The 27,140-nt window shown below is 55.0% G+C and overlaps 2 protein-coding genes across 4 annotated transcripts in view; both read right to left on the bottom strand.

Moving 5' to 3' along the window:
- The window catches only part of GRASP (general receptor for phosphoinositides 1 associated scaffold protein), a 7,887-nt gene extending 722 nt beyond the window's left edge, over positions 1 to 7,165 (bottom strand). Inside the window, exons 1-8 of the mRNA XM_029206613.1 lie at positions 6,860 to 7,165; positions 4,707 to 4,756; positions 3,042 to 3,096; positions 2,834 to 2,936; positions 1,575 to 1,668; positions 1,403 to 1,469; positions 763 to 829; positions 28 to 306 (exon numbers count right to left, since the gene is read on the bottom strand). Of these exons, the coding sequence (XP_029062446.1) occupies positions 28 to 306; positions 763 to 829; positions 1,403 to 1,469; positions 1,575 to 1,668; positions 2,834 to 2,936; positions 3,042 to 3,096; positions 4,707 to 4,756; positions 6,860 to 7,111 (967 nt within the window). The 5' untranslated portion in view covers positions 7,112 to 7,165. The remainder of the gene's footprint in view (positions 1 to 27; positions 307 to 762; positions 830 to 1,402; positions 1,470 to 1,574; positions 1,669 to 2,833; positions 2,937 to 3,041; positions 3,097 to 4,706; positions 4,757 to 6,859) is intronic.
- A 10,250-nt stretch (positions 7,166 to 17,415) lies between these two features.
- Positions 17,416 to 27,140, bottom strand: part of ACVR1B (activin A receptor type 1B) — a 32,575-nt gene continuing 22,850 nt past the window's right edge. For all 3 annotated transcript variants that reach the window (XM_029205621.1, XM_029205619.1, XM_029205620.1), the window contains 5 exons: positions 26,100 to 26,267; positions 24,941 to 25,097; positions 23,485 to 23,609; positions 20,145 to 20,275; positions 17,416 to 18,687 (listed from right to left, as the gene is read on the bottom strand). In XM_029205621.1, the coding sequence (XP_029061454.1) occupies positions 18,562 to 18,687; positions 20,145 to 20,275; positions 23,485 to 23,609; positions 24,941 to 25,097; positions 26,100 to 26,267 (707 nt within the window). In that variant the 3' untranslated portion in view covers positions 17,416 to 18,561. The remainder of the gene's footprint in view (positions 18,688 to 20,144; positions 20,276 to 23,484; positions 23,610 to 24,940; positions 25,098 to 26,099; positions 26,268 to 27,140) is intronic.

Here is a 27,140-nt window from a genome sequence, read left to right as displayed (position 1 = left end):
CGCTGGCGCTGCGGCTCAGCACCGCCCGGGGCCCTGGGGTCGGAGCGTCGGCGGGGCCCGGGCCGGGCGCGCGCGCGGGGGGCGGGGGCGGCGGGGGTTCAGGCGGTTCAGCGCCCCCGAAGAAGCACGTGTGGTAGACGGCGTCGTCCGCGTCGCCCCCGTCCCGCCGCGCGCCGCCGCGGGAGCCCCCGGGGGCGGCCAGCAGAGGCCCAAAGGGCAGTGAGCCCGGGAGCAGGCCCGCACCGTACAGGCTGGAGCGCACGGACTCCAGCGTGTCATAGATGCTCGGGTCCTTCACGACGAGGCCTGCCGGGGCAGAAGACACGAGGGAGGGCCGTCAGAGGGCACGGGTAGGAGACCTCAGCTCCTTCCTGTTGACCATCTGTGTGGCCCTTGGGCAAGTCACAACCTTGAACCTCACTTCTCTTGTCTGTAAAACAGGAATTATACACTCAGATCCTTGTGAGGGTCACTTATGACACAAGAGCCACGGAAGGGGTCTGAAACAAACTCTTGGAGCCTTCCTGTTCCCATCTGTAAAATGGAGATGGTACTATCTTGTACTTTCCTTCAGGGAACAACTGTGAGAATAAACTAAAAATGTGTGTGCAGCAGCCTGGGGCAGCATCGTACCCAAAGTAGTAGCTCAACAAACCTTTCTTCACTTTGGAGGGGGAAGTAACCCACTAGTTCTGCGGGGGAAGCAGGAATGGGGGTATCAGTAGGGGTGCAAGTGGCCCTTCACACCCCTAATCTACTCACCGTGCACCAGCCGCTGCTCCTGCACCATTAGGGACCTGTATTCTCCCCACTTCTCATACAGGGTTTGCTGTAAGAGACACGCCCTGCCTCACTGTCAGGAGCTAGCAAGAAACTAGCAGGAGGTGGGTACAGACTGAGGGATCAGGGAGTACACAGAAGAAGCCTTAAGGTTAAAAGGAGGTTCACGGCTTCCCTGGTGGCGCAGTGGTTAACAATCCGCCTGCCAGTGCAGGGGATGCGGGTTCCAGCCCTGGTCCGGGAAGATCCCACACGCCGCCGAGCAGCTAAGCCCGTGCGCCACAGCTACTGAGCCTGTGCTCTAGAGCCTGCGAGCCACAACTACTGAGCCCGTGTGCCACAGCTACCGAAGCCTGCACGCCTAGAGCCCGTGCCCCGCAACAAGAGAAGCCAACGCGATGAGAAGCCCGCGCACGGCAATGAAGAGTAGCCCCCGCTCGCTGCAACTAGAAAAAGGCCGCATGCAGCAACGAAGACCCAACGCAGCCAAAAAAATAAATAAATAAAATAAAATAAAAGGAGGTTCAAGCAGATAAATGACCCCTAAAAAAGAGTGGGGCCGGTAGGGGCAGGGGCTTGGGAAGAGGAGGGTGGCGACTGGACGGTATCTGGGCTGCTTTACCTTCAGGTACTGCAGACGAGCCTCCAGTTCCGCCTTCCGAATTGATGTCCCATACAGAGTTTCCAGTCTGAGGAGGTTGGGGAATCAAAGGCTAAGTGGGCCCACAGGGTGGGGAAACACTGAGAGAAGCTGAGCTCAGGAATCCCTCAGGGACCGCGGCACTTGGACGTACCTGAGAACGTTGCCAGACGCCTTAATGATGTCAACAATTTCCCGATGCCGGATGCCTTCCACGTTCAGGCCGTTGACACTAGCGATGGTGTCCCCTGCCAGGCAGAGAGGGGATCAGAATCTGCTCCACGGGCCATGTGGAAGAATTCCAGCCACCTTCGCCAGAAAGGGTAGGGGTAATGACCCCACAAAATTCTCCTGAACTCCCTACCCCCAGTCATGGTTCTGGGGAGATCGTGTCCAGGCCCGGCACCCCAGCATAGGGGCCAAGGCCCTCAGACACCCACATTCTCACCTCACTCTCAGGAAGCTCTGTCCTCAAAGGCTGAGCCCTCCTGGCAAGCCTGGGCTGCCCCCAGAGCTGGTTATTTTGGTCCAGCCCACAGGCTGTCATGACACCCAGCCGAGACAGGAAGGGGGCAGGGTGAGAAGCACCAAGCTGGGAACTAACACCGGCCCCAGGCATAAGAAGCCTCAGCTTCTGATACCCTGGGCCACTGCAGAGCCCCCTGACCTCAGGCAGAGCAAGGCACCATCTCTGAGGGCCCATTTCCCATCTGGAAAAGGGGGTGTGGACCCCTGCGGAGGCTACCATGGTGATTAGGAGGGAGGGTGGATGTGAAACTACTTTGCAAAGTTGAAATATACCACTTAGCTACCAGGGGCTGCTGGTAAATAGGCAGGGAGGTAAGGGCTTGGGGAAGGAAATGGTGGCAGGACTGGGTGGGGGTGAGTTGGCGCGGTCGCAAGCTGTCCCTTCCTGGGACTTGGGACTCTAGATTTGGCCAATCCGAAGGGTCTCCTACCGGTGGCACCATTTCCTTGTCAGAGGAAGTATCACAGGTACCCCAGTTTGGGGCCAGGTTGGGAGCAAGACAGACCCTGATCCTCGATATCAAGCAGATCTAATGGAGTGGTTCCACCCCACCTCCTGCCCATGCTGGACTGCCAGATCGCCAGGGGGAGGAAAAACAGCGGCAGCAACACCTGCCACCTACCAGGCCCTGGCTCTGTGCCCAGGGGATTCCCTCACCACGCTGACGTGAGGACATGTTATTGCCCCCAATGTGCAGATGGGACTGCTCAGCATCACACAGTAAATGGCAAATTTGCCTAAGTCCAACCCATTCTTCTTTCTGGCCTTCTCAAAATAGGAGGAGGAAGGGAAATTGTTTTCAGAAGAGATTTCTTACCCCCTCTGCTTGGGAGTAAGGTCATACCCCTCTTCCCAGAGCCCTGTGTCCCGGGTTCATGCCTCACCTGGTGTGAGCCCAGCCAGCTGGGCAGGGCTGGACTCATGAACCCGGCAGACAAAGGTCACCATCTCCACGCGCTGCTCCTCCCGGTGGTGAAGGCCATAAGTCTGTAATAAACAAGGGGACCCTCAGCCCAGGGGTGGGGCGAGATCCATCCAGCCCTCTGACCAGCCTCCCAAGCCGTCCCTCCCTCTGCACTCAGCTTCTCCCACCTGGATCTCAAAGCCGAAGGTCTGGTTCTCCTCCTTCTCCAAAGTTAGCACTTTCCTGCAGGAGACACAGGGGCCATCTCATCAAGACTGTCAGGATTAAAAGGAGCTTGCCAGTCCCATAGCATGGCCCCCCGCTAATGCTGGGAGTCTGCTCTGGTACATCCAGGCAGGGTTCACTGTCTCCAGTGACAAGTCACACTCATCACAGGTTGTCGGAATGTCCTTTTCCCATTCGCAGCTGAAATCAGCTTCACTGAGCCACACAGCGTCAATCCAGCCCCTGGTGGGGGAGGCACTGGAACGGCTGACCCCCAGAGCCGGTGGACTAGCTGAGTTTTTCAGCCACACTCCCAGCTTTCCAGTGAGCCCCAGAATACTACTTACTGACTTAGCTGAGGCCCCAAATTCGGCCACAGCCTGGAGCACCGTCCTCTGCAGAGCCCTGGGGAGAGGGCTGGCCCCACCCCCAGAGGCCAGTCACGAGGCTGAGCCCAGACCACAGCTGCTCCTCCCAGCTGCGGTGAGGCCAGCCCACCAGATGTGAGGGCTGGGGGGAGGGGAGCCTCGAGGCCGCCCCTTCCCGCACTGCAGGCCTGCCCACTGGACACAATGGTCTGGAGTAGCTCCAGATTCTCGTCTGCTGGGGGAGCCCAGAGTTTCCTCTGCCCACCCCCACACCCCCTTCCTTCCCGCCCGGCCAGAGGCAGAGTTAAAGCAGCCTGCAAAGGCCCCTTCAAGCCTCAGGGCCTCAGAAAGGCCCTGGAGATCCAGGCCTCTCAGTGCCCAACCTGACCCACATACCCCCCAAATGCTGAGCGGCAACTCCCCGCCCCAGCCTGAGCTCCTCCCTACTTTGAACGCAGGGCTTTCCCCCTCTACACGTATTGGGGCAGGAAGCAGGGTGACTTCTGTGTCTACTCCAGTGCTCTCTGGTTTTCTGGAAGGGTTGGCAAACTTTTTCTGCAAAGGGTCAGACAGTAAATATTTTAGCCTTTCTTTTCGAGACCTAAATTATTTGACAGCCTCCGTCCTGTATTGTTCTTTGTTTTTATTTGTACGACCCTTTCGAAATATAAAAACAACTCTTGGCTCAAGGCCAGTCTGGCCGGCGGGCCATAGTCTGCCGATCCATTTTGGAAGAAGCCACGCCCAAATCAGGACGGGACATGGGCAGAGTGGGGCCTGAGTCAGCACCTACTTCTGCCCTCACCTCAGACCCTTCCTAAGAGGCCACCACAGGACGGGACCAGCAGAGGACTGAGGTTTTGGGTGCAGGGGCAGACAGACTGGAGCAGCTGGACGTAGCCTGGCCATGGTTTGGGCCCTCGGAGTTTGCTGGGCTGGGAGGGCTCAGGGTAGCCCCGAAGACTTCCTGCTTCCCTCCTCCCAGATCCAGATCTCTCCGGGGAGGGGGAACTGGCAGGGACTGGGGGTGGGTTGAGGAGCACCTGATGACTCAAAAGTCCCTATCTCCTTCCTCTGCCACCCCCTTCACACAGCCCACACCTCCACCTGCCCCTCATTCCTAGCAAGGGTGCTGTGCTGTGCTGAGAGGGTGGGAGAATGACTCCCCCCTGGCTGGGCTGAGATGCTGTGTCGTGCTGCCCCCAACCCAGCGCCTCACCCTTTTGGACCAGGGCAGGGGCTGCGGTAATGGTGACTCACCGCTGCTGTTCAGGACTCTGGCTGAGATTCTTCCAGCGCAGTCCCGAGCCCTGGGTGGGAAGGAGAGTCAGGAAGGAGCAGGTGAGAGGGAGCTGCCCTGGAGCAGATGGTGAGAGCCCTCCTTTGGGGGTTTCTCACCTGGGCTCCGGCCCTAGACCCGGCACCCCGCTTCCTGTTGCCTGTGTGTCCGGCCCCAGCTCCACACTTACTCTGGTGCCGGTGTAGATACCTGCAGAGTGCCACCATCAGCACCATTCCGCAGCTTTCTCCCTAAGCTCTACCCCCACAGCCGGGAGGACTGTGGGGGTACAACAGTCTCCCGGGTTCCAGATGCATGAACCTCTAAGCCCTGTGCTGGTTCCCAACCTGGAGGGTAGGGGGTTTCATTACTCTAGATAGAACAGTCTCCACCCCCAGGGCGCACGTCTGCGGCGGCTCAGGCCCCCTAGACCCCACAAGCTGAAGCAGGGGCTCTTCCCAGATGTTATTCAAGGAAGGGCAGGGGGCCCCTGGGCTTGCCTATCAAAACACTCCAGAGGCCCCTGGGCCGGTCAGGTCTCTCCTAATTTCTCATTCACACAGAGTGGCTCGGGGGAGCCGGGGTCAGAGGCCCAGGTCTGGAGGGCTGGACTCTCAGCCTGAACATGGAAAGGCAGGGGACAGAGGGGCCCAGCCTCCTCCCTCAAAGTAGACTGTTTCAGGGACCAACTATGGATTCCAGCTGCAGGTGGCCAACTGTGCCCAGCTCCACCTGGGTCTCTCAACATTGCCATATATTTTGTTGCTTTCTGGGACAAAAACAAACAAAAAAACAAAACCTTGGATCTCAAACTTGTCCATAAGTCTCACTATACTTAAGGAGAGACATTGGGAGGTTTTTTTTTTTTTTTTTGGCATGGCGGATGACAGAGCTGAGGGTCCCTACCTCTTTTGGGTCCTTGAGAAACTAAAGCAGTCTCTCTCCCTCCCTAAATTATTGATCCTTGGAAGAAGCCCAGTGCCAGACCAGCCCTTGTCCTGTGTGCCCCAAACAGCCCAGGGCCTTCCTGGTCCGTGCCCTTGTTAACCCTCCCCCCAGGCTGCCCCAAGGCCAGGAAGAGAAGGAAGCCCTCCTTCTCCAGAACCAAAGATTGGCCTCAGGGGTGGGGACAGTTCCCAAATGGGCCAGGGAGGAAGGACTGGGCCGCAGAGAGAGACCCCTTTGTCTTTCCACCCGATTTTCATAAAATGCAAATTCTCAACAAGCTGTTCATTGTGTTGGGGGGAGCCAGGGGCCAGGGGGAGAGGAGGGGAGCTGAGCTGGGAAAGGCCACCAGCCCCCTCTCCTTAACCTGGGTCTTGAGTTCCCCTTTCTGAGGGCTCGGGTCCCCCTCAGGCCAGAGGAAGAGCCCTGCGCAGGGGGAGACTCAAAGGGCGGGCGCGGCCCGCATCCTTCCTGCCCCGCAGGCGCCCTGCCACCCCTCCCACCGCGTCCGGTCGCGGCTGACTTCCAGGGAGCGGTGGCCTCGAGCCCCGCACCTCAGACGCAGGGCAAGGCGGCAGGCCCCAGTCCAGGAATCCGGGCGTCCCCTCGGAAGGGTCGGCGGCGCCGCACGCACTTCCCCCGCTAGAAGGCACGCGGCGCGTCCGCCGCCCTCCCCACCTGGAACCCGCGGACTCTCAACTTGACTGGGCGAGCGGCGGGACCCCAGCCCGAGGCCTCCCCGCTCCCACGGGAGAAGCCCGGGCGAGGCGTCCTGGGGACCTCGAGACGTCTGGACGCGGGGAGGCGGGGCTCGGGGGTGGCCGAAGACCAGCTAGGGCGAGGGGAAGGGGACCTGGGGAGGCGGCAGGAAGGAGAGCAGCGAGACGGGGCGGGGGCGCATGGGGAGTGGAGATCCGCCAGGTCGGGGGCGGCGTAGAGCCGGGGTCGCGGGTATGGGGGATTGCTCCTTCTGAGCAGAGGGTCGAGGGGACCCAGCAGGATCTGAACGTGTCCGTGGGGGATCAGCGGGCTGGGGAGGAATGGGGGAACTCGGGGACCCCAGGAGAATGATGTGGGGGTCGGCAGGCGCGAATGGGGGCTGCTGCGGGTTGCGCGGGTCCTGAGGAAGGGATCCCGGAGGGTACCGAGAGCCGGGCGGGGGGCCGCGGGAGTTGGGGGGGATACGCACCTTTCGGCGGGGCAGGGTACCCCCGGACACGGCGAGCGCGCGATACAGCTCGGCCGGGTGATAGTCCTCCAGCGCCGCGTACAGCTCGTCCCCGGGGGTCCCAGGGCAGGCGGCTGCGGCAGGGGGGCCCGAGGCCGGGGTCGGGGTCGGAGGGGCTGGAGCAGCTTCCGAGTCGGGGGCCGGGGCAGCGGGGTCTGGGGCGGCCGCCGCCTCCTCTTTCTGCTGCAGCTTCCTGAGTCGGCGGAGGGTCATGGCTCCGGCGCCCCTCGGAGGCGGCGCTCGCTCCGCGCGGCGGGGCAGGCGGCGACTCGGGGATGCCAGCCGGGAGGGTGGTGTGCCGCCTCCCTTTATAGGCTCGGGGATCGGGGCGGGCGGGGAGCGGCCTCGCGGGGCCTCGCCCCCCGCACGGCCGGCTCCGCCCCCTCCCCGGGGGGGTGGGGCCCAGCTGTCCCGGAGCCCCGCCCACAGCTCCCGAGGCATGCCAGGCTGGGGAAACTCTTGGGGACCGGAGTGCTCAATAGGGGGAAAAGCTAGCCTCAGAGGGGAGAGGGGTCCAGGGCATCGGGGGGCGGAGCATAGGTCTCCGTGATACCTGAGGGACGGGGAGCCTGTGAAGGGGCTTGTGCACGAGATTTGAAAATTTAGGGATGGATATCTTTGGAGATTCAAGCAGTCTGGCCGTGGAGCGACCGTAGGAGTCCTTAGGAGGAGGTTTGGAGGCCGCCCAGAGTAAGACTCTAGGAGACCCAAGAGGCTGCAGGAGACTTTAGGCAAGGAGAGGGAGGCAGGGGGAGGGGTGAGGTCCCTGATGGGAGGGAAGAGATGGCCCTGAACTAACTGTGCAGAAGCCGCTAGGGAGTGAAAGGGTCCAGGATTTCCCCCTTACCCAGCTGTCCCAGAAGAGTTCAAAGAGGCTGCCTCTCCTTCCCATGTCATGGGGAAAGGGAAGAGGGGGTAACCCAAAAAGTAGTAGACTTAATTCTGGCCTGTCCCCTCAGAAGGTCAGGAGTTGTTCCTCCTGGATAAACCTTTCCTCACCTCCTGATGTTGGAGCTCAGGTATCCTTTTCCCAGCCGATACATCCTTACTATGGGGGTTGACTCACGGCAGGGGATGTGACCGCGCTGAGTGGGCGCTCAGGGTTGGGGGATGGTGCTCAGCCATTATCTGACCTTTTTTGGGGAGCATCTTCCCCCCACCCCCGGCTGTGTTGCCGGTGGCTGCCAGGCCATGGGAGAGGTGGGAATGTCCCAGCTGTCGTCAGTGGTACCCGAATAAGAAGTGAGAGGAGGAAGTGGAAGGCCAGGTCTGGCATCTAAAGAGTGGCCAGCCACCGCAAGGCGTCAGCATCACAAGTTGGGGGCTCCACATCCCGACGTCTGCCACTGAACAGAAGCCAGGAATGTCCACATTGGCCCCTCCTCCAGTGTTCCCTTAACCGTTACGCCTTTACAGCTGACTGTGTAATCTTTTACATCTTCTACATCCATGAATGAATTCATTTGGTCTTTATAACAACTCTATGAAAATAGATACCATTATCATCCCTTACAGAGGAGGAAACTGAGGCACAGAGAGGTTAAGTAACTTGCTTTAGGTCACTCAGTGGCAGAGCTGATTCGAACCTGGGCAGCCTGGTTGCAGAGCTTGCAATCTAACCACTGTGTGATGCTGTCTTCCGCTGTTCTTCATTCACCCTATGTTGAAGCCCTGCTCCAGGCCAGGTTACAGAGGCTCTTGGTCAGGTAGGGAGTGATACACGCACCGGTGCTGTGTTAGATGCATGGCCTGCGGAGTACAGAGGGGCTAGTGGCCCATCAGCCTGGGGAGGCCAGGAAAGGCTTTCTGTCTCCTGTCTCTCTCAGTCCACGGGTCTGTCTCCGTCTTCTTGCTTCCTAGTCTCCTTGACTCCATCTGTGTCTTCCCCGCCCCCAGGCCCCTGGGGCCTCAGCCCCTACAGGAGGTGTGTGGGGGGAGGGGGTGCTTCTTCACCCTGCAGTGATTACACAAGTCCAGATGGCAGGATGCTCGTTGTGTGGGGGGCAGGGGGTGGACTGGGGACTGCCACGAACCAAGTGCTAGCTCCCTTAGTGCCTTCCTCTCCCTCCTCCCACCTTCCCCCTTGGCATCACCAAGTGGCCATCAGCTGAGGGGCCGAGGGGGCGTTGGCGGGGAAACACGGGACTCTATTGTGAAGCATTAGCTCAGATGGACCCCTGGACCGTCTGCTGCCTGCTCCTGACAGACGGCATCTGCAGCGGGGGTGGGGATGGGGAGGCGGGCAAAGGCAGCAGAGGCAATGGTTTCTATCCTCCTCGCTCTGTGCTTATTCATGCAGGGACCCTCAAAAGGGCATCTTGTAAGCTCTTCCGTACCGCCACCCCACCTATCCCAGAGGCTTACCTAAGGGACACCTCCTCGCCTGAAACCTGGAGGAGCAGACACCACGGGTGTCACAACACCTGTGTCTGCCAGCTCTGTTGAGACATTCCTCCTTCAGACTGACGTGGAGACAGAGACCGCCCATCAGTACCCAGGCCAGTCTGCCTCCCGACATCCAAGTCAGACAACAGCACCAGAGAGGGAAGCTTATACCAGCTTCCGCCTCCTGCCAGGCAGGGCACCCTAGAGAACCCCAGAGTAAAGGTGGGCCCAGGAGATGCAATTTCTGTCACGTTCATTGCATGATTTCCTCAAACCCTAGAGCTTCAGAGCCGGGAAGGGCCCCGTGGGCCGGAAAGGACACCAAGTGGTCCAAGTCCTTATTCAACGGAGGAGGCGAACTGAAGCCAACCAGAGAGGGAAAGACGGTGGCAGAACAGGCACTAGAACCCACTAGAGCCCAGGTCTCCTGACTCTGGAGACTATTTAACTCAGCTGCTGGCAGCTCCCGCTGAGAGCTCAGAGACCCGCGCCTGCTTCCTCCTCCCAATCTTCCCAGTTTCTCCAGGGAGGTGATGGAGAGCCCAAGATGCCACACTGTGGGGTGGTGGTGCCCTCTGGTGGCCATGAGTCTCGGAAAAATCTTCAAATCAGACTCCGAAGGGCTGTCTGGCTGGTGCTAGACCCCCTCCTGGAATCCCAGCCAGGTTTAAGGAGCCCCCAGAGCTCCTCTCTGGCCCGAGATGGTCTGTGTTCAGCTGAGACACCAAGCCCCGCTTCGGTCACTGAGTTCTGGAGTTTCACACCTGTTAGGAAGTTGTGTGTTTGTCACCCAGCAGCAGGTGACACTGCTCAGTGAGGGCAGACAGCTGGTGGGCTTCCTCCATGCAGGAACCTGCACACGTCAGACAGTACACCAGGCCTAAAGCTTTGCTTTTTCCGACCCTCCACGACTTCCTCCTGAGCCCGAGTCTCTGGTCTAGCATCTGCTCTCCTCATCCCATCTTCTGCAGCTCTCTTAAGGCTGGTGGTGGCGGGGGGGGGGGGTGGGGGGGAGGGAAGCATGCTGCACGCCACCTGGAGCCTCATATTAGGACACCTCCCCCTCTGTTCTCCTCCCCCCCGGAAGCCTCTTTGCAAAAGCCCCATTGCTCTGGCTCCCGCAGACATCTGCACTCAATCTGTACCTTATTCCTGAGCATGTCCCAGGCTTTCAGTGTGAACTCTCCAGGCTTTGCTTCCTTTGGATCCAGATGTCCTGGCCCCTGGCTCTCAGGGTAGGCAGGGCTTGGCCTGTGGTAGGGGCACAGAGAGCGGGGGCTTGGCTAATGGACAAGGCCTAGGTGAGATCCCTTCTCTTTGGGACAAGCCCTTGCCCAGGTACCTAACAGTCAACGGTCCCCTGAGTCCCGTCCTCGCCCACCTGCTCCAGCTCTAGGCTCCCATCAGGAGGTCGGGGCACTCAAGGCAAGAGCTCCAGAAGCCCAGGCTCCTCTGGCATCTGAGTTAACGTCAGGGCTCTCGCACAGTCATTTCATCCCAGGACTGGGGGGCTGACCGGTCCGCTGGGGCTCCTCTCTGGGTACTGCCACTGCTTCTGAGTGGAAGGTGGGAGGGTGAGGGCCTGGGACGGAGCCGGCTGTGTGGGCAGGAATGAGGGGCTGGGCCCTGGCTCTAGGATGCTGAGGGAGGCCTGGGCAGCTGGTAGGCAGCTGACTGGGCAGGGAGCGGTTGTTTTCCTTAATGGCTCCTACTGCCCAACTGTTTCCACGGGCTAGCGTCTGTGTGTGGCACTGGGGTCCAGGGGAGCTCAGCAGCAGGGGCGAGGGGGGAGGTGGATCCATCACAGCCCAAAGAGCTAATTCTAGGGGGTCTGAGAGCAGGAGCCGGGCGGATATGGCCGTTTATTTGTTTTGGATACTGTAGCTTCAGAGTCTAGTCCCAGCCAGAGGCCAGGGACCATCTTGCCTCCTAGGTGGGATGGCAAGGTATCTCGGGCTTGAACAGGTTAGACTGGTAGGAGGGAGAAAGGGTCATCTCTCTAGTTTTCCTTACAGTATCCACAAACCACTTCTAGGACAGAGGGCATGTATTATCGTACCCCGCCTCATTTCAGACAGGTACAGATAGCTAGGACAGAAAATGACAGCTTTTAGGGCCCCAGACTCCCCAGATCTCGTCTCTCTTGGCAAACACAGCTGCTCTGGTGGTCCAGCCCTGGTTCCTTCTCCCCAGGGACAGCGTCGTACACAAGGCTAAGATCCTCCCGTGGACTCCACACTGAAGTCGGCTTCTCCTCACTGTCCACATCTGATCGCGCCCCCAACCTCTGCATCCTTTCCACTGTCTCTCCCCGTCCTCCAGCTTTTCCTGCTCTACCACCTCGGCAATTACCTTCTCAAGTCAGCACTGTGTTCTCCCCCCCAGTACAAGTAAGATCACATCACTCCCCTGCTCAAAACCCATCAGTGGCCTGTCATTCCTACAGCAGGAATGAAAGAAGAGGTGTTCATTCATGGGACAACTCCACATAAGCATGCTGTTGAGAAGAATTTGGAGACCAGGTCGAGACCCAGGAGGAAAAACTACTGAGATTAGCAGTCTGAGGCAGTTGTCACAGGGGAAGTGATGGCACTGGTGGCTCTCGGGATACAGTCTTGACGGCTTAGCACAGGATGGCTCTAAGAGATTTCCTGTGTGCACCCCTGGCTCTCTTGCTCTAGCCATACTGAACCTGTGGTGCTCGAGCAACGCACTTTAAAAAAATAATTAATTAATTAATTTCTGGCTGCGTTGGGTCTTCGTTGCTGTGCGCGGGCTTCTCTCTAGTTGCAGCGAGCGGGGGCTACTCTTCATTGCGGTGCATGGGCTTCTCATTGCAGTGGCTTCTCTTATCGGGGAGCATGGCCTCTAGGTACGCGGGCTTCAGTAGTCGTGGCACACGGGCCCTAGAGCGCAGGCTCAGTAGTTGTGGCGCATGGGCTTGTTTGACCCGCGGCCTGTGGGATCTTCCAGGACCAGGGCTTGAACCTGTGTCCCCTGCACTGGCAGGCGGATTCTTAACCACCGTGCCACCGGGGAAGTCCCGACACACTCTTTTTGACCAAACCTCCCTCCTCCCCAGTCAGCAGGCCAGTGCCTATCCCTAAATAGATGTCACCTCTCTTGACCCCATCTTCCTGTCTGTTCTGTGTTTCCAGAGGATTGTGTGTCTACCCCACCATAGCACTATACCTCACTCCATTGTAATTACCTATTAACTAGTCCATTCCACCAGGTAGGGAGCCCCTGGAGGGCTGGCTTTCCCTAGGCACCTCACCTGAGCTTCCACGACGCATTACATACGGCTCTGTAATGGGACTTGCTAAAACCTGCTCTACCCTCTATTCTCTATACAAATCCTCTCCGTCTCGAAGGGCAGTGGCCACAGACTGTCCGTCCTTGTATTCTGCCTACTGCTTTACACACTAAGGTTGCTGAACACATGCTTGTTATTTAATAAGAATGCATTTAGAGCCCAGTCCATCCTATTGTTCCTTAAACCTTCCTATCCCATTATCCTCCATCCTTGGCCTCCAAGGAGCATTCCCAGGTGGATCCAGAGCTATCTGCCATATTCCTTAAATCCCACCCTGTCTGGCCATGGGACGCCTAACACTTTTCAGGGTGTGGTGCCAGGGGTTTGGTCAGACCAGTCTGGATGTTACTGTGAAGGTCTGATTTAGATGTGATCAACATTTCAATCAGTAGACTTGGAGTAAAGCAGGTTAGGTTACCCTCCACAGTGTGGACGGGCCTCATCCAATCAGCTGAAGGGCTTAAAAGACTGAGGTCCCCTAAGGAAGAAGAAAGTTTGCCTCCAGACTCAAGACTGCAACATCAATTCTTCCCTGGGTCTCTAGCCCGTCAGCCTGCCCTGTAGCTTTCAGACTTAACAGCCCCACAATTGTGTGAGTCAATTCCTTTAAATATCTATCTATCTATCGATCGACCTATCATCTATCTAATCTACCCAGCCCTATTAGTTTTCATTTCTCTAGTGAATCCTAAGAAACCATCCCTGTCTTGATCTACAGCTTTCCCTCCCTTTCCCTCCCTTTCATTATGCATCCCTCACATGTTCCTGCATGTCTCTTGAACTTTACTACTCTACCCCTCATTTTGTTTTGGTTGTATTTAGCAAGCATGTTCTCCAGACTACAGATCAGAAGACATGGCCGGGGGTAGGGGGTGGGGACAGAAATCTAAAACGTGTGAAACAAAACCCCTAGTGATACACCATTAAATGAACGCAGGTCTCCTGGGTCGTGGGCCTTACAAAGGTGAAACGTTAGTAACCTTCAAGGGCACATGAAGAGGTCCCAGAATTGCTGCCTTTCTGATTTTCAAAACGGTAAGGTTGAACCTGCAATCCATAGCCCAGTGAATGTTAGGTCCATGCTTGGCAAGACGACTGATCATTGACTGGCTTTTGAACTAGGTTGAGATCCACTGCAAGCCGCTTCACCTTTCCTTCCGACAGGCAGACCAAAGAGATGCAGCAGCCACAGGAATACCTTGCCACTTCAACAAGGTACTTGGGAGCCTGCTGTTATCTTTGTCCAAAGAGAATTAGCGCCAGGGTGCAAGGACAATTTAATTAGCAGCCACTCTGGGTTACTAGGATATATGCCAAACTTCGAGCCAACTTCTAGAGGTAAGTTACTTGTTTTTCTCCGGCCCAACAGTCTCAGATGGGAGGACAAATGGACAACTCTGGGCAACAAGCAGAATTCTAAAATATTGCCGGGCTGCAGCAATGGACAGGTTCTGTGGTAAAACTTAACAGGGTAAACCTATAAGGCATATAAGGTCCCGCACTTGAGTTCAAAATACCAACTTCTCATATACAGGAAAGAGGAAGGGGGCTGGATTTTACTCAACCCAAACGTAAGATGCAGTCCTGGGATGTGACCTGAAGGTGTCAAGCAGAGTCTGGGATTCTCCTTCTCGTCTGTGCTGCCAGTGAATGCCTGGGTGGAACGTCATGTGCTCTCCGTGGCCCCGGGCTTGAGCCAGGTTCTCGGAGAGCAGCCGGCGTGGGGCAAGGGCATGGCGCCATGGAGGCAGGATGTGCAGAGGCTGAGGGGCTGCGGTCTCTGGCCAGACACCCCGGACCCAAGGTCTTCTCCACCCTTGTGAGCTATGTGGGCAGTTTATCTGTTTTCTCTAACCCTCAGTTTCCTAATCCAGCCTCACACATTGTTTTGAGGATGAAAGCAGTTCATGTACGTAAAGCCAAGTTTGGCACACTGCGCAGCACAGAATAACTTTTTTTTTGCCGCCACACAGCATGCGGAATCTTAGTTCCCCAACCAGGGATCAAACCCATGCCCCCTGCAGTGGAAGCGCAGAGTCTTAACCACCGGACCGCCAGGGAAGTCCCACACAGTAACTTTTTAATAAGTATCTGCTAATATTAACTGAAAAAACCCTAAGCTTTGCCAGATTCATAGTAACGTAACAGCTGCCTTCAAATATGTTAAGGGACCTTATATGGAAGACAGAATAAGTGCTCTGAACCATCCTGGAGAGAAGTTGTAGGGAGGTTTCCCAGTTCTAGGTAAGGAAGGGCTGTTCACTGAGCAGATGGCCGGCAGGTGGAGGTTGTGGTCCTGAGTGTTACCGCACGAGGCCCACGCCGCTCGGCAGGGATGCTGTGGGGGAGGTCAAATGCCTGATGGGTGCTGGACCTCTGGAGTCCCATCTAAACTTGAGAGTCTATGATTCTAGGACCTGCTCTCTTGGTTCCTCAGCCTAGAGATGTTGGGTTAGGGCTGTTCCTCACAGCCACCCGCACACTGAAAACCCCGGAGTCACCACTGAAGACTCCCATCTCAAAGTCGCTTAGCCAACCCCAAATTCACATTTATACTCCAAGTCAGGAGGGGGAAAGCTAAAACTGAGGAGGGCCCAGGCTGCCTTCGAGACTGGGTGGTTTGTGACTTACCAGGATCAAGATCCTCTTTTATATAAAGAGAAAAATGCTAAAAGACGAAGACAAATACAGGCAAAGCCCAAGAAAAGGTGCTGAGTTCGTCCTCTGCTCCCTCTCACACGCCAGGCCCTCCTTCTATGAAACACAGGGGAACAGCCTCAGGAAGACCCCGGATGTTCCGACAGGGTCCTCTTCTGACATGACCTGCTGCAGCTGGTGTTAACGTCGTACCCCAGCCAGTGGCGGGAGGGACGCTACCTGAAGCACCTGCCCAGCTCCTCTGAAAAAGGCTGGGCAGCCAGTCCACAGATGTAAAACAGATGGCACCAGAAAAGCTCTGTGAATAAAACTTTAATAATGTACAGCAGAAATTGGACAGGCTCATTCTTATATTAAAACAAAAGATTTCCTATATTACAACTTATTTACATTTGCATACTGAAGAGGTAAAGTGTCTAAGTGGCTATCTTACAGTCCATTCTAATAAAATGTACAAAAACAAACAGAAGTACCGAGAATGCCGTTCGGGGGCCTTGACGGCGACCTAAGAACGGGCTTGGACTTGGTCTGTGAATCCAGAATCCAGAGGTGCAGGTAGCCCTATGGATCAGGGTTAGCCTCAGGGGGCCAAAACCACAGCTTTAGTTTCTTCCCAACTCTCTCACTCCTAACTCTTGGGTTAAGAGTGGTGGCGGTGGGATTGGGAGCTTCCCCCCGAAACTGCTCAGTCTTCCCCAGAGGTGGAGAAGGAGGAGTGTGTGGTGAGGACAGCAGGGCCACCGGGGGAGTGGGCTAGTGGCTTGGGAGTCCCTGGGTCAAGGAGTGTTGGCAGATCCCAGAGGCTGGCTGCGGCGGGGGGAGAGGAGTCTGAGTTCCGTCATCTCCTCTAAACCGCTAAGTTCTGCCACAGGGCGGACAGATGGGGCATCGGCAGGGGTGGGGAAAGAAGGTCCCCCTAATGACACGATTGGTATTCGAGGGAAATTAGTCAGTAGCCAGTAAATTGGCTCAGAGGGTTAGGGGAAGATCTCCTTTAACGCAAGGAAAGAAGCGATACAGCAGGAAAATAAATAGAAAGGCCAGGGCACGGGGGAGACCAATGGAAGTGGGGGGAGGGCTCTCCCCTCCTCCACAAGCTTTGGCAGAGAATCGCTGGGTTGGAGGCAGGGATGCTCTGAGGCTGCACACAGTCTGTGCCTCCCCTGGGGGCAGGAAGGGGGCTCCAGATGAACGCAGCGACTGGGGGGGGGTCTCACTGCCCACCACCGGCCTCTTTGGTGGGGGACAGGTGGGCATCCTCACTCCTTAGTGGTCTTATATAAGAGCAATCACTCCAGGCTCAAAAGGCTCAGAAGCAACTACAAAAACTTCTGGTCTCAAAACAGTCACCCACTAACTTGAATGGGTCCCGTGGTCGGTGATCCAAGAGTAGGACCCAAGCCTGTCTTGTTCACAGCTGTATTTCCCAGCGCCTGGCGCACTGCTTGGCATCCAGCAGGCACTCAGCGATGTCTGTAGCGTGAATGCCTGCAGAAGCTGCAACCTGCTGGACAACGCACGGAAGGCCAGGGCCCCAGTGCAAAACCCACTTGTGGAACTGGGGGGGGGGGGCAGAACCCAAGCGAGACCAACCCCCAAGGCAGAGGAACTCTTGCTGCTGGGTGGGGGGAGCAGGCTCAGGTACAAGGACAGACATTTCCAGTGTGATTGAGCTGTGTGCGTTTGATTGAAGCATTTTTTGTGTGGTTGTTTTTATAGGGATTTCCTTAAAAACAAATAGATTGAGAGGTAATCATCACATAGAGATGGTTTTCCTTTTATAAAAACTTAACAATATTTAAAAAAAGTTAAAATCTAGACCCTCCCAATTAAATTAAAAAAAAAAAAAAAGAAAGAAAGAAAAGAAAACCAAACCACTCCAGTTAAGTTATGGCTTCAAAGTTAATATATACCTAAGATATGCTGACGGAATCACCACCCACAACCGCGCTTCCGGACGTCGTTAAATACTACACTCAGGTTAAACGACAGGTTCAGCTCGGGCTGTTCCCTTTAGTAAAGCCCCTGAGGTGGACGCAAGTCTCACATCTGCCCTCCACCGTGATCAGATAATCCAGTAAAAGACCCATGCAGATTCCTCCCTCCCGCCCCAGACTCCCTCCCCCCTCCTTGGCCCCCCTTCCCTTCCCCACCCTAAATCCACTACCACCAAAAATATACACTGCTGTTTCCAGAATGTGGGATATGAAAGACAGATGTGACATTCCGATCTGAGTCCCAAGATCTGGGCTTCAGATTCCTCGGCCCTTCCTTGACGCTGCCGAGGACGATGCCCTTAGGCTGGCTCATTTCCCACGGTGGCCGCTGACCACAACACCCCAGACTGCCACCGAGATTCTCTCCCTGCCCATCCCACCCCGCCTCCCTTACGTTTGGACCCAAAAGCCTTGCCTGCCACAGACGACCGGGCCAGCTTTGGTTCCACAGTCTGAAATGGAGAAGGAGGGCCAGGCGACACAGGGGAGGGAGACCCACCGTGGAGGGGGGCTTCTGGAAGGGAGGGGAGGGAGCCCTCCGGGAGGGGCACCAGGGAAACCAGACGCTGCTCACTACTGAACAGAGGCCCCAGCACGCAGAGCCGGCGTGACGACCACACCCCTGACCTGCACATGCACGGAAAGCTCGAGCAGGTGAGTGCGCACCTACAGACACGCGTGCGCGCGCGCACACACACAACACACGCACACACGTGCACGCGCACACACACGTGTAAGGGCGCGGCACAGACCAGGCACAACAGGGGACGCACCTCGGCACATGCATACACGGCTGGACAGACGGGCACTGGCAGTCCCTCCAGGTGTCCCGACGGGGCGGAGGGGAGCACGAGGCCCGGCGCTGCCGAGAGGGGCCATCCTGCTGGTTCCCCGGGCTGTCTCGCTGCGCTGGGGTTGGTCCCAGAGGAAAGCCCTCGGTGCCGCTCAGCAGGGGCCACGCTCGCTCCTCCCGGGCCCTCCCAGGCCGCCCGTCACCACGCCAGGCTTCTTGCCAGGCGCGCCGGGCTTCGCAGAACTTCCCACTACAGCCGGTCCAGGCTGTGGCACTGAGTTCTCCACACCGTTTGCTCTCAGAGGCTCCGTGCCACTAGGAGGTAAATATAAAAGGTGTCTGTGTCTCAAACCCAATGTGGGAGTGAGCGAGTCTCCCGGGCTCTGTCCCTCTTGCGGGCCAGGCTCCTGGCCACAGAGGGCTGGGCAGAAACGAGAGGTAGGCCTCCATCGGACGCTCAACACGGCAGCTCGGCTGTAGGTCCCGCTGCCCGGCAGCGTGTGGGGAGGGGCAGCTAGATCTTCACGTCCTCCTGCACGCTGAGCTGGGAGAGGGTCTTCTTGATGCGCAGCGCGGTGAGGCGGGCCGCGCCGTTGGCGTACCAGCACTCCCGCATCATCTTCCCCATCACCCGCAGCGCCTGCAGAGACCCCGCGTCACTCGAGCCGCCCCGCCCCCGCCCCCGCCCCACTGAAGCCCTCCCGGTCCCCAGGCTGCCCCTCCCGCACCCGGGCTCCGCCCGCCCCCCACCCCCTGCCCCGGGCGCCCCCTTCCTTAAGGGACAGCCTGGGGAGGGGGACCTTCTCGGCAAGCATGGTTGGTCAGCCCCTCCCCGGCGTCTGGGTGATCCTGAGAGAAATACCTGCAACGGCCTGTGATCTGAAAATCATTTCTGGAAGGTTTGAGTATCCGTGTTTATGACTGTTTACTGACTGTTTTTTGTAAAGTAGCGCACAAGCCAGGCACAGCAGGGACATCCCCCAGCATGAGCACGCACGCGGCTGTGACCCCACGTTCACGTGCAGAGACAGGGTGGCGGAGGAGGAGGCAGCAGCCCCTGAGAGGCAGCCTCGTCAGAGGCAGAAGCTCACGGCCAGGGCCCGGACGACACAGGCCAGGGGCAGCCAAGGGGCGGACCTGGAAGGTCACCTGTGGAGGGCTACGGAGTCCCCAGACTGCTGCCTCAGGCCAGTGTTTTCCAGATTCCTTTTAGCAGTGGGACCCGTTTTCCCGGCGGAGTCCCAACACACAAACAGCCCCGACTGAAGAGGGAGTGGGGTGCGGGCAGCTGAAGACCAGCTCTTTCTGCTTCCCCCACCCTCTGAAGTGAATAAACCCTGAGGGTTCCAAGGACCATTTTGGAAAAGGCTGCTCTGTCAGGCAAAGCGGAGGCGTCACCAAAGTGTGAGCTCAGTAATTCTGCTCTTCAACGCGGGCCTGCCCTCCAGTGGACACACTCCTTAAAGCAGAGCCACGAGAGAAAAGGGGGCCCAAGAGCACTAGCGAAGCAAACCCTGTGCCGCCAAAGACTCCAAGACCCCGCAACTCCATGTTTCTTAGGAATCTAGATCACACATTTGTCCTCATTTCTGTTATTGCCATCGAATGCCATCCCCTCCCCGCTTCATCCGCCATCACTCCCCAACCCAAATTCTCTACACCCTCCTCGCTTCTGAGTTTTTAGAAAGGCCACTTCCCTCGTAGACATGTCTTCTCACTGAATCCCACCCCCTCATTCTTCTACACCCTTCATGGACACCTCTTCTTAACTCTTCCACGAAGCTCAGCTCACCCCTGTGGCTCCAGAGCCATTTCTCTAGTTGGACAGGTCTAACAGCTCCCACTCAGTCTTTGTTTTGTCTCTTATCTGTGTCCTGGGACCAAGCCTTTTTCTTCTTCTAGGCTGTCAATTCCAAAGGGGACCCTACAGTGCCCAGGACAAGGGCTCAGTATATAATACAACAGCACATAATAGTTTGCAATAACCGACACGCTCAGGGGGTAGCCCTGGGGTTGGCCCCACTTTTGGCAAACCCTCTTCTAAGGGAGAGAAATCGGGCAGATAGAAAGGCCACGGGAGAGAGGGGAGCTTCCCACCTCGTAACTCTGCCACCAGTTGGGGATGTTGGGGCGGAGCTTCTGGTCGCATACGACCTTCCGCATCTCCTCAATGGAAGGGTCAGAGGGCACTAGGTCATAATATGGCAGCTGATATTCCTCATGGACTCCTGGGAGAAAAGAAAACGCCCACCGGAGTTATCAAAAGAAGGAAGAGATTACTCAAAAGCCAATGACAACACCCATGTTGTGATCTGTAAATACCACTTCCCACTAAGAGGAACTAGGGCTCCTTGGAGAGCCTGGTCAGTGCTAGTTATGGGACAAGAGACACACAGGATTAGCCAGGAATATCTTTTTCGTAACAAAAAGCAAGGAAACTATCAAAGACTACTGAGGCCATGTCAGAAGGTACCGACCTGAAAAGCTCCCAACTGGCCAAAGAGGAGAACATTTAAGCAACAGTAAGACCTATGACTTCAATGGAAACAAATATTTTAAATCACCAGTTCGTGATGACACTAAAAACAAACAAACCAAAACCTCAGTCGCCTGTGTAGAATGAGAGGGAATAAACTCATTATTTTGAAAAATGTCAAATAAATGGAAAGAATCAAGTATTTATCCTGCCTTTCCTCTTCAAATTAAACATCTTGGTAACCAAATAGACAATAGGGGAAGTTTCTCTTTAAAGAAAAAAATCTAGCTAATACATGAAGTTTGACAGGATCGGAATACTGGCATTTTTCAACCTCTAATACATTTGGATTTGGACAATAATCAACAATAGCTGCTAACATCACAAAAAGAGAGGTAATCACCATTGTCTGTGTCTTTTAACAGAAGGATTTTGGGGGAAAAAATGATTCTAGTCTTTAGATGGAACTCTCATAGGAAATTCACAGAAACAGTAGAACATGTGAACTGCGTAAGAGGTTATCTGGAAAATCTAGACAGGAAAACCCTACAGGATAAAGGACCTGGATTCTCCAATTTTGAAAACTGCAGGAGAGGGGACTTACTTGGTGTTCCAGTGGTAAAGAATCCACCTTACAATGCAGGGGATGAGGGTTCGATTCCTGGTCGGGGAACTAAGATCGCACATGCCATGGGGCAACTAAGCCCATGCGCCACAACTACTGAGCTCTCACGCCTCAACTAGAGAGCCTGCGTGCCGCAAACTCCAGAGCCCACGCACCCTGGAGCCTGCGTGCCACGACCAGAGAGAGAAAGAACCTGCACGCCGCAACTAGAGAGAAGCCTGCGCGCCGCAACAAAAAGATCCCGTGTGCCTCAACGAAGATCCCGCATGCTGCAACTAAGACCCGACGCAGCCAAAAATAAAATAAAAATAAATAAATAATAAATCTTGAAAAAAAACCCCAAAAAACTGCAGAAGAAAAAATTGAGGGGTAACCTGTAGATTATGAGACTTGGGAGTTATATCAATCAACTGCAGTGGATGGACATTTAAATTAAACCCTGATTTAACAAGCTGTTTTTTATAAAAAATTCACAGATAATTGGGGAAATCTCAACACTGGCTAATGTTATATGATATTAAGAATCACTGTCTGTTTTTTAAAGTGTGATAATAGTACTATATTTTTGAAGTCCTTATCTTCTAGAGCTACAAACTGAAATATTTTCCGTAATAAAAAGTTAATTTAAAAAAATCCAATGTAACTTTCTCATGCCTTTTTCCAGAAAAAAATTCTGCTGTTCTGAGCTGATGGGACAGATTTTTATTTTTATTTATTTATTTATTTTGAGATTAGCATTTATTTTATTATTTCTAAAAAGTATTTATTCATTTATTTGGTTGCGCTGGGTCTTAGGTGCAGCCGGCGGGCTCCTTAGTTGCAGCTCGCTGGCTCCTTAGTTGTGGCACGTGGGCTCCTTAGTTGCGGCAGGCAGGCTCCTTAGTTGTGGCATGCGAACTCTTAGTTGCGGCATGCACGTGGGATCTAGTTCCCTGACCAGGGATCGAACCTGGGCCCCCCTGCATTGGGAGCACAGAGTCTTATCCACTGCACTACCAGGGAAGTCCCCCACTGTACCACCAGGGAAGTCCCGGGACAGATTTTTAAATAGAGTCTGACTTGGTTAATCATCTAAGGGGCAATTAGCTTAAACTCTGGCCTCAGTCTGCCAGAGTCTGAACCCTAGTTTATCAGTGGTGTGACCTCGGACAAATCACCTAATCTGTGACTCATCTTCTTCATCTGCGAAACGGTGACAATAACAGTACCACACAGACCTGTGCGGCCAGATTCATCTGGATCTGTTTTATCTGTATATCATGATCAAAATTTAAGATGTACAATACCTGGGTGCCTCCTCCATAATTTGGATCTTACCAAATGTATCACAGATGGAAAAAGGCAGTAAAATACAGAAAAGGGCTCTGCTGGAACACTCATCACTTCTTTTTAATTAATTTAATTCACTTCCACTGACCTGGAATCTCTTACATCAAAGATAAATGGCTGAGGGCAGGGTTCTTGTGGTTCTTGAACTTGATCATGTGGCAGAATACTTGGAAGTCACCATAAAATTCTGATATACTAAGCCGATGATAAAAAATGTTTTCTGCTGGGCTTCCCTGGTGGCGCAGCGGTTGAGAGTCCGCCCGCTGCTGCAGGGGACGTGGGTTCGTGCCCCGGTCCGGGAAGATCCCACATGCCGCAGAGCGGCTGGGCCCGTGAGCCATGGCCGCTGAGCCTGCGCGTCCGGAGCCTGTGCTCCGCAACGGGAGAGGCCCGAGTACCGCAAAAAAAAAAAAAAAAGTCTTCTGCTAAATCTGATACTACCTTTCACTGGGTTCTGGCGTGGTTGAACACTTGCAAATGCCAAAGACTCAGGAGAAAATTGCATAAGAAAAGACTCATTGTGAGAAAATTCTATGCATTAGTAAGCTTTCTCCCACAAATTGAGAAATCACCACTATTATTTTATCAATGAAACCCCACATTCCCCAGGAACGTGGCTTGAGAGCCAGTGTGTTAGAATACCCTGCCTCCTGTGTAAAAGAGACCCCTGCATTAGTCCTGTGCTGTTCCTACCCAGGGCTTTCCCAACCTCGAAAGACCAAGAAAGACAATGTGTTACCAAAAAAACCCCAAAAAAGCCCAAATGAGTCCCCGGAACAGTCACCACAACATAAAACACTATTCAACAAGCTGGTCCAAAGAGTAAACACACTCTTGTCCCTGCGGCTCCCCGGTCCCCTCCCTCCTCTTGGATGAGAACCCTAAGTATGATGGGTGCTGGCGCTAGGCATCTGACAGGCCGTTAGGAGAAAGAAGGCAGGACAACTCTAGCCCCTCAGGACTCTGGACTGCGAGGGAGGAGCCAGAGAAGGCAGGAAGAAAGGTACCTCCAGAGTTGCATCTTCGAGCAATCTCCCAGTACACGAGCCCAAGGGCGTAGATATCAGCACACTTAAAGGAGTCGAAGTGCTTCATGTTGATGGTTTCATCAAGTACTTCGGGGGCCATGTATCTGCAAGAGCAAAGGAAATGTGATCACGCATAGAAAATGATGACTTCTTTCTCGACTCAAAGTACTGATTCAAGGGCCCCCTGAATGTGGGACAGAATCACCCCAAGACAGCCCCTTGGGGAGGAGGAAGTGATGGGATTCTTATTATTGCAAACTCCCATGCTTTGGATTCGAATCTAAACACCTTAGCAAGGTTTGGTAATACTAGCCTACTCTTATTTCTACCTCTATTTTTTAACCGCCAAGATTTATTTTAAGCATGTTTTGATTTCTTGGCAGAGGTATGTGTACTGCAGGCCACAGAGCAGGAAGAGTACATAATATCTGGTTGCTACTGGGGGCTTGGACTTTGTTCAGTGCAGCCAATAATGGGTTGAGCTTAAATTTCAGTCTGAACTTCTTTTGTTATCTTACCCGTGCAGGTAAGTGAGAATTAATTCTAGGTAGTCATCAGAGTCCCACTCAGTTAGTTCATGAGTACTGCTTGAGCCACTCCCCACTGCCCACAGAAGGCCAATCAGCTCACCTCAGGCCTCACACTTTGGGGCCTGGGTGGCTGCAATCATTCAGGTCAAAAGGAAGGGGCAAAAAAGCAGCAGCACAATTAGTGAAATTCACTGATACTCAGCAGAGAAACAGCCCTCCTCTTCCATCCTATGAAGAGTTGCGTTTCCAGCTCGTGAAGTCGACCTGGAGTCACAGTCAATCTGTTGCTTATTTCCTTTGTTTTTTGGCCATGCCACGCGGCCTGTGGGATCTTAGTTCCCCATCCACGGATTGAACCCAGGCCCTCGGCAGTGAGTGCTCGGAGTCTTTACCATTAGGCCAGGGTATGCCACGTTCCTTATTTCTTATGTCACTTCTCTGTGACGCGGGGAGGAGGCCCATAATCCTTACGGGGGGGCCCTCATCTCCACCCTGGACCACCTCTGCTCTAGCTTGGCAAACCTGCTCTCTACACCCTAAGCAAAGCATGCTCCCTGCCTCCTGTGGGGTCCTGCCCAGGCCACTCCTTCAGACTGCAACATTTTCCCTCTCCCCCATCCAAGCCTGGTGCCTGTCTCCCTTCTAAATCTTGCTCCAGGTTCTCTTTCTCCATGGCCTCCCCTGCCCAATGCACCAGCACCTATGGGTATAGGGTCTTCCGGAGCTGTGCCGCTCGCACTTGTATCTGCGCGATGCAACCTGTGTGGCTTTCCAGTGTGGGGAGCGGGTGTTCAATTTAACTACCAGCTGTCAGAGTAAGGACCACACTGCCTTCTCCCACGCAGTTGGGCAAGGGCTACTCAGTACCAGTGTCGGGCAAGCGCGAAGGCCCAGGGCCTTCCTACCGTTTGGTTCCCACCCTCTGGTTGGGGGCAATGTCAATGGTGTCCGTGACTGCATCGTGACGGACAGCCAGGCCCAGGTCTGCGATGGCACACATGCCATTTTTCTTCACCAAGATGTTCTTTGACTTTAAGTCTCGATGAGCAATTCCAGGCTTCCCTAGCAGAGAAAAAACAAACAAACAAACCAGGGATCTTTACAGACAGACAGTACAAGTGTTAAAAGCATAGTCTCTGCAGCCAGACGTATGGGTTCGAGTCCTCGTTTTGCTCCCCACTAACCCAGTAACCCTGGAAATGCAACTTCACCTGTCTATGCATTGGTCTTCTCATCCATAAAATGAGACTAAACCCCAGTACTTACTCCAGGGGAATGTTATAAGGATTAAATGTGCTGTATTAACTTAGGAAAGTCAAGAGCTTAGAAGGACATGCGTATGAGCTAATATTGCTATATTAATACTACTCCTGCTCGCTTTCCCCTAACTAATAAGCTCCTGTACAGAACTGCTGAGGACTTCAGAGAGAAGCTGCTACGCTAGCTACGTTCTGAGAACCAAACGGGGGAGGTAAGGACTGCTACTTTCCCTGGAGAGCCTAGCAACAGGGTCAAACTTCCGTGGCTGGTTTTCTGTCACGGGCAGCAAGAGCTGCTGCCTGGTCGACCAGGCACCAGGGAGCGATGTGCCACCTGCCAAGCCCCAGGAGCTCCCAAAGAGCTGATGTCAGGCAACAAGCAGGGGTGCCCGCGGTCACCTTCCTCCAGGAGGGCCCTCCTAGTTTAGTAGAGCCCAGCGTCAAACCCATCAAGCTGACCCACCGACGAGGGTGTGAACCCGCTCAACTGATGCTCGGCACAGTAGTTCCTTCGATTTTCTCAGTCCCTTCCTCTACCAGCGAACCGTGGGCGTCTGAGATGACCACTCAGTCAACGGCAGCCTCCCAACCAACAGCCACCCCAGTCCATCGGGGACAAACAACCCACACTTCCGTCAGGAGTCCCCCCGAGGAGCTCTGAAGGCAGAGGCACCTCTTGTTCTCGCTGGAGTGAGGCCCAAGCTCCTCTCGCTTAGACCAGACCCCAGTCCCTGAGGCCCAGATCCCGCGTCCTCAGTGAGAAGGAGTTCTGGGAGCTCGGTGGGGGTGGGACAGGCCCACTCACCTTGGGTGCCCACAATCTCCATGTGCAGGTGTGCCAGACCGCTCGCGGCAGACAAGGCCAGCTTGATCATCCCCTCGATGGTCACCGTGTACCGGTTTAGATAGTCAAACAGGGAGCCGTGCTCATGATAGTCGGAGACAAGCCACAGCTGTGTCCAGGTGCCGTTATCTGCAGAGAGCCACAGAGCAGGTCCAGAAAAGGCACAACTACCAGCAAAAAGGTCAAGGTAGGAAAGGAAGAGTCTGTGTGTAAACCCCAGTTAGACCCCTGTACTCCCCGCTCCCCGGCCCTACACCTCCTGAGGCCCCTCTGTGCCCGTCTCGTCCACCACCGTCCACAGCTTTAGGCTCCAGGAAGGACAGAACGGCCTTTCTTTCTCAGACCCGCTCCCTTACTTCTCGTAGGCAGGATTCTGAACCGCACGCACCCTGACTACACCCGAGTTTGAAATGAGAGGCACCCCAAAGAGGAAGTACATGCTTAGGCAAAGTAACAGGATCATCTGTTTCTTTTGCAACACTGCCTCTGATCCTGACAAGACCTGCTCGTCAAAACCATGACTGGCAGCACCCACCCCCACCAAGGAGGAAGGCTTCACAGGCCCTCCTCTGTGCTCCAAGACCCTGCGAGCACAGCCCAACCCGAGCACCAGGCTCATTTGTAGCGGGTCTTTGAAGTCCACTGCTCTTACCAGGCTATGAGCTCTGTGAGAGGAGCAAAGAGCTCCTTTGCGTATTATTGTGTTCCGGGCCAAAAATGCTTTTCAACGCATGAAGAGCACACTTACAAGTATTCCAGAGAGGAATCTTATCATCTCATCCTCAGAAGAGCAACGGGAGGTGGCGAGCACACACTTTCATACTAGGGGAGAGGGGTATGCAGTGTACAGCGGGAAGGAGGAGTGGGAAGAAGGGAGGGAGAAAAAGAAAACCCAAAAGCTGGTAGTCTAATTAGCTTGTGCTGCTGTCCGTAAGAAGACTGGGAAATTGGATGGAGATCGCCCAAATTCCAAGCTGGCCCTAGCTCCAGGACGCTGTACTA

This window comes from Monodon monoceros, unplaced genomic scaffold (assembly GCF_005190385.1).
Source record: "Monodon monoceros isolate NGI ecotype Baffin Bay Population unplaced genomic scaffold, NGI_Narwhal_1 Super_Scaffold_6, whole genome shotgun sequence".
NCBI lineage: Eukaryota > Metazoa > Chordata > Mammalia > Artiodactyla > Monodontidae > Monodon > Monodon monoceros.
The sequence above is the reverse complement of the archived record's forward strand: the minus strand, read 5'-3'. Positions and strand labels throughout refer to the sequence as shown.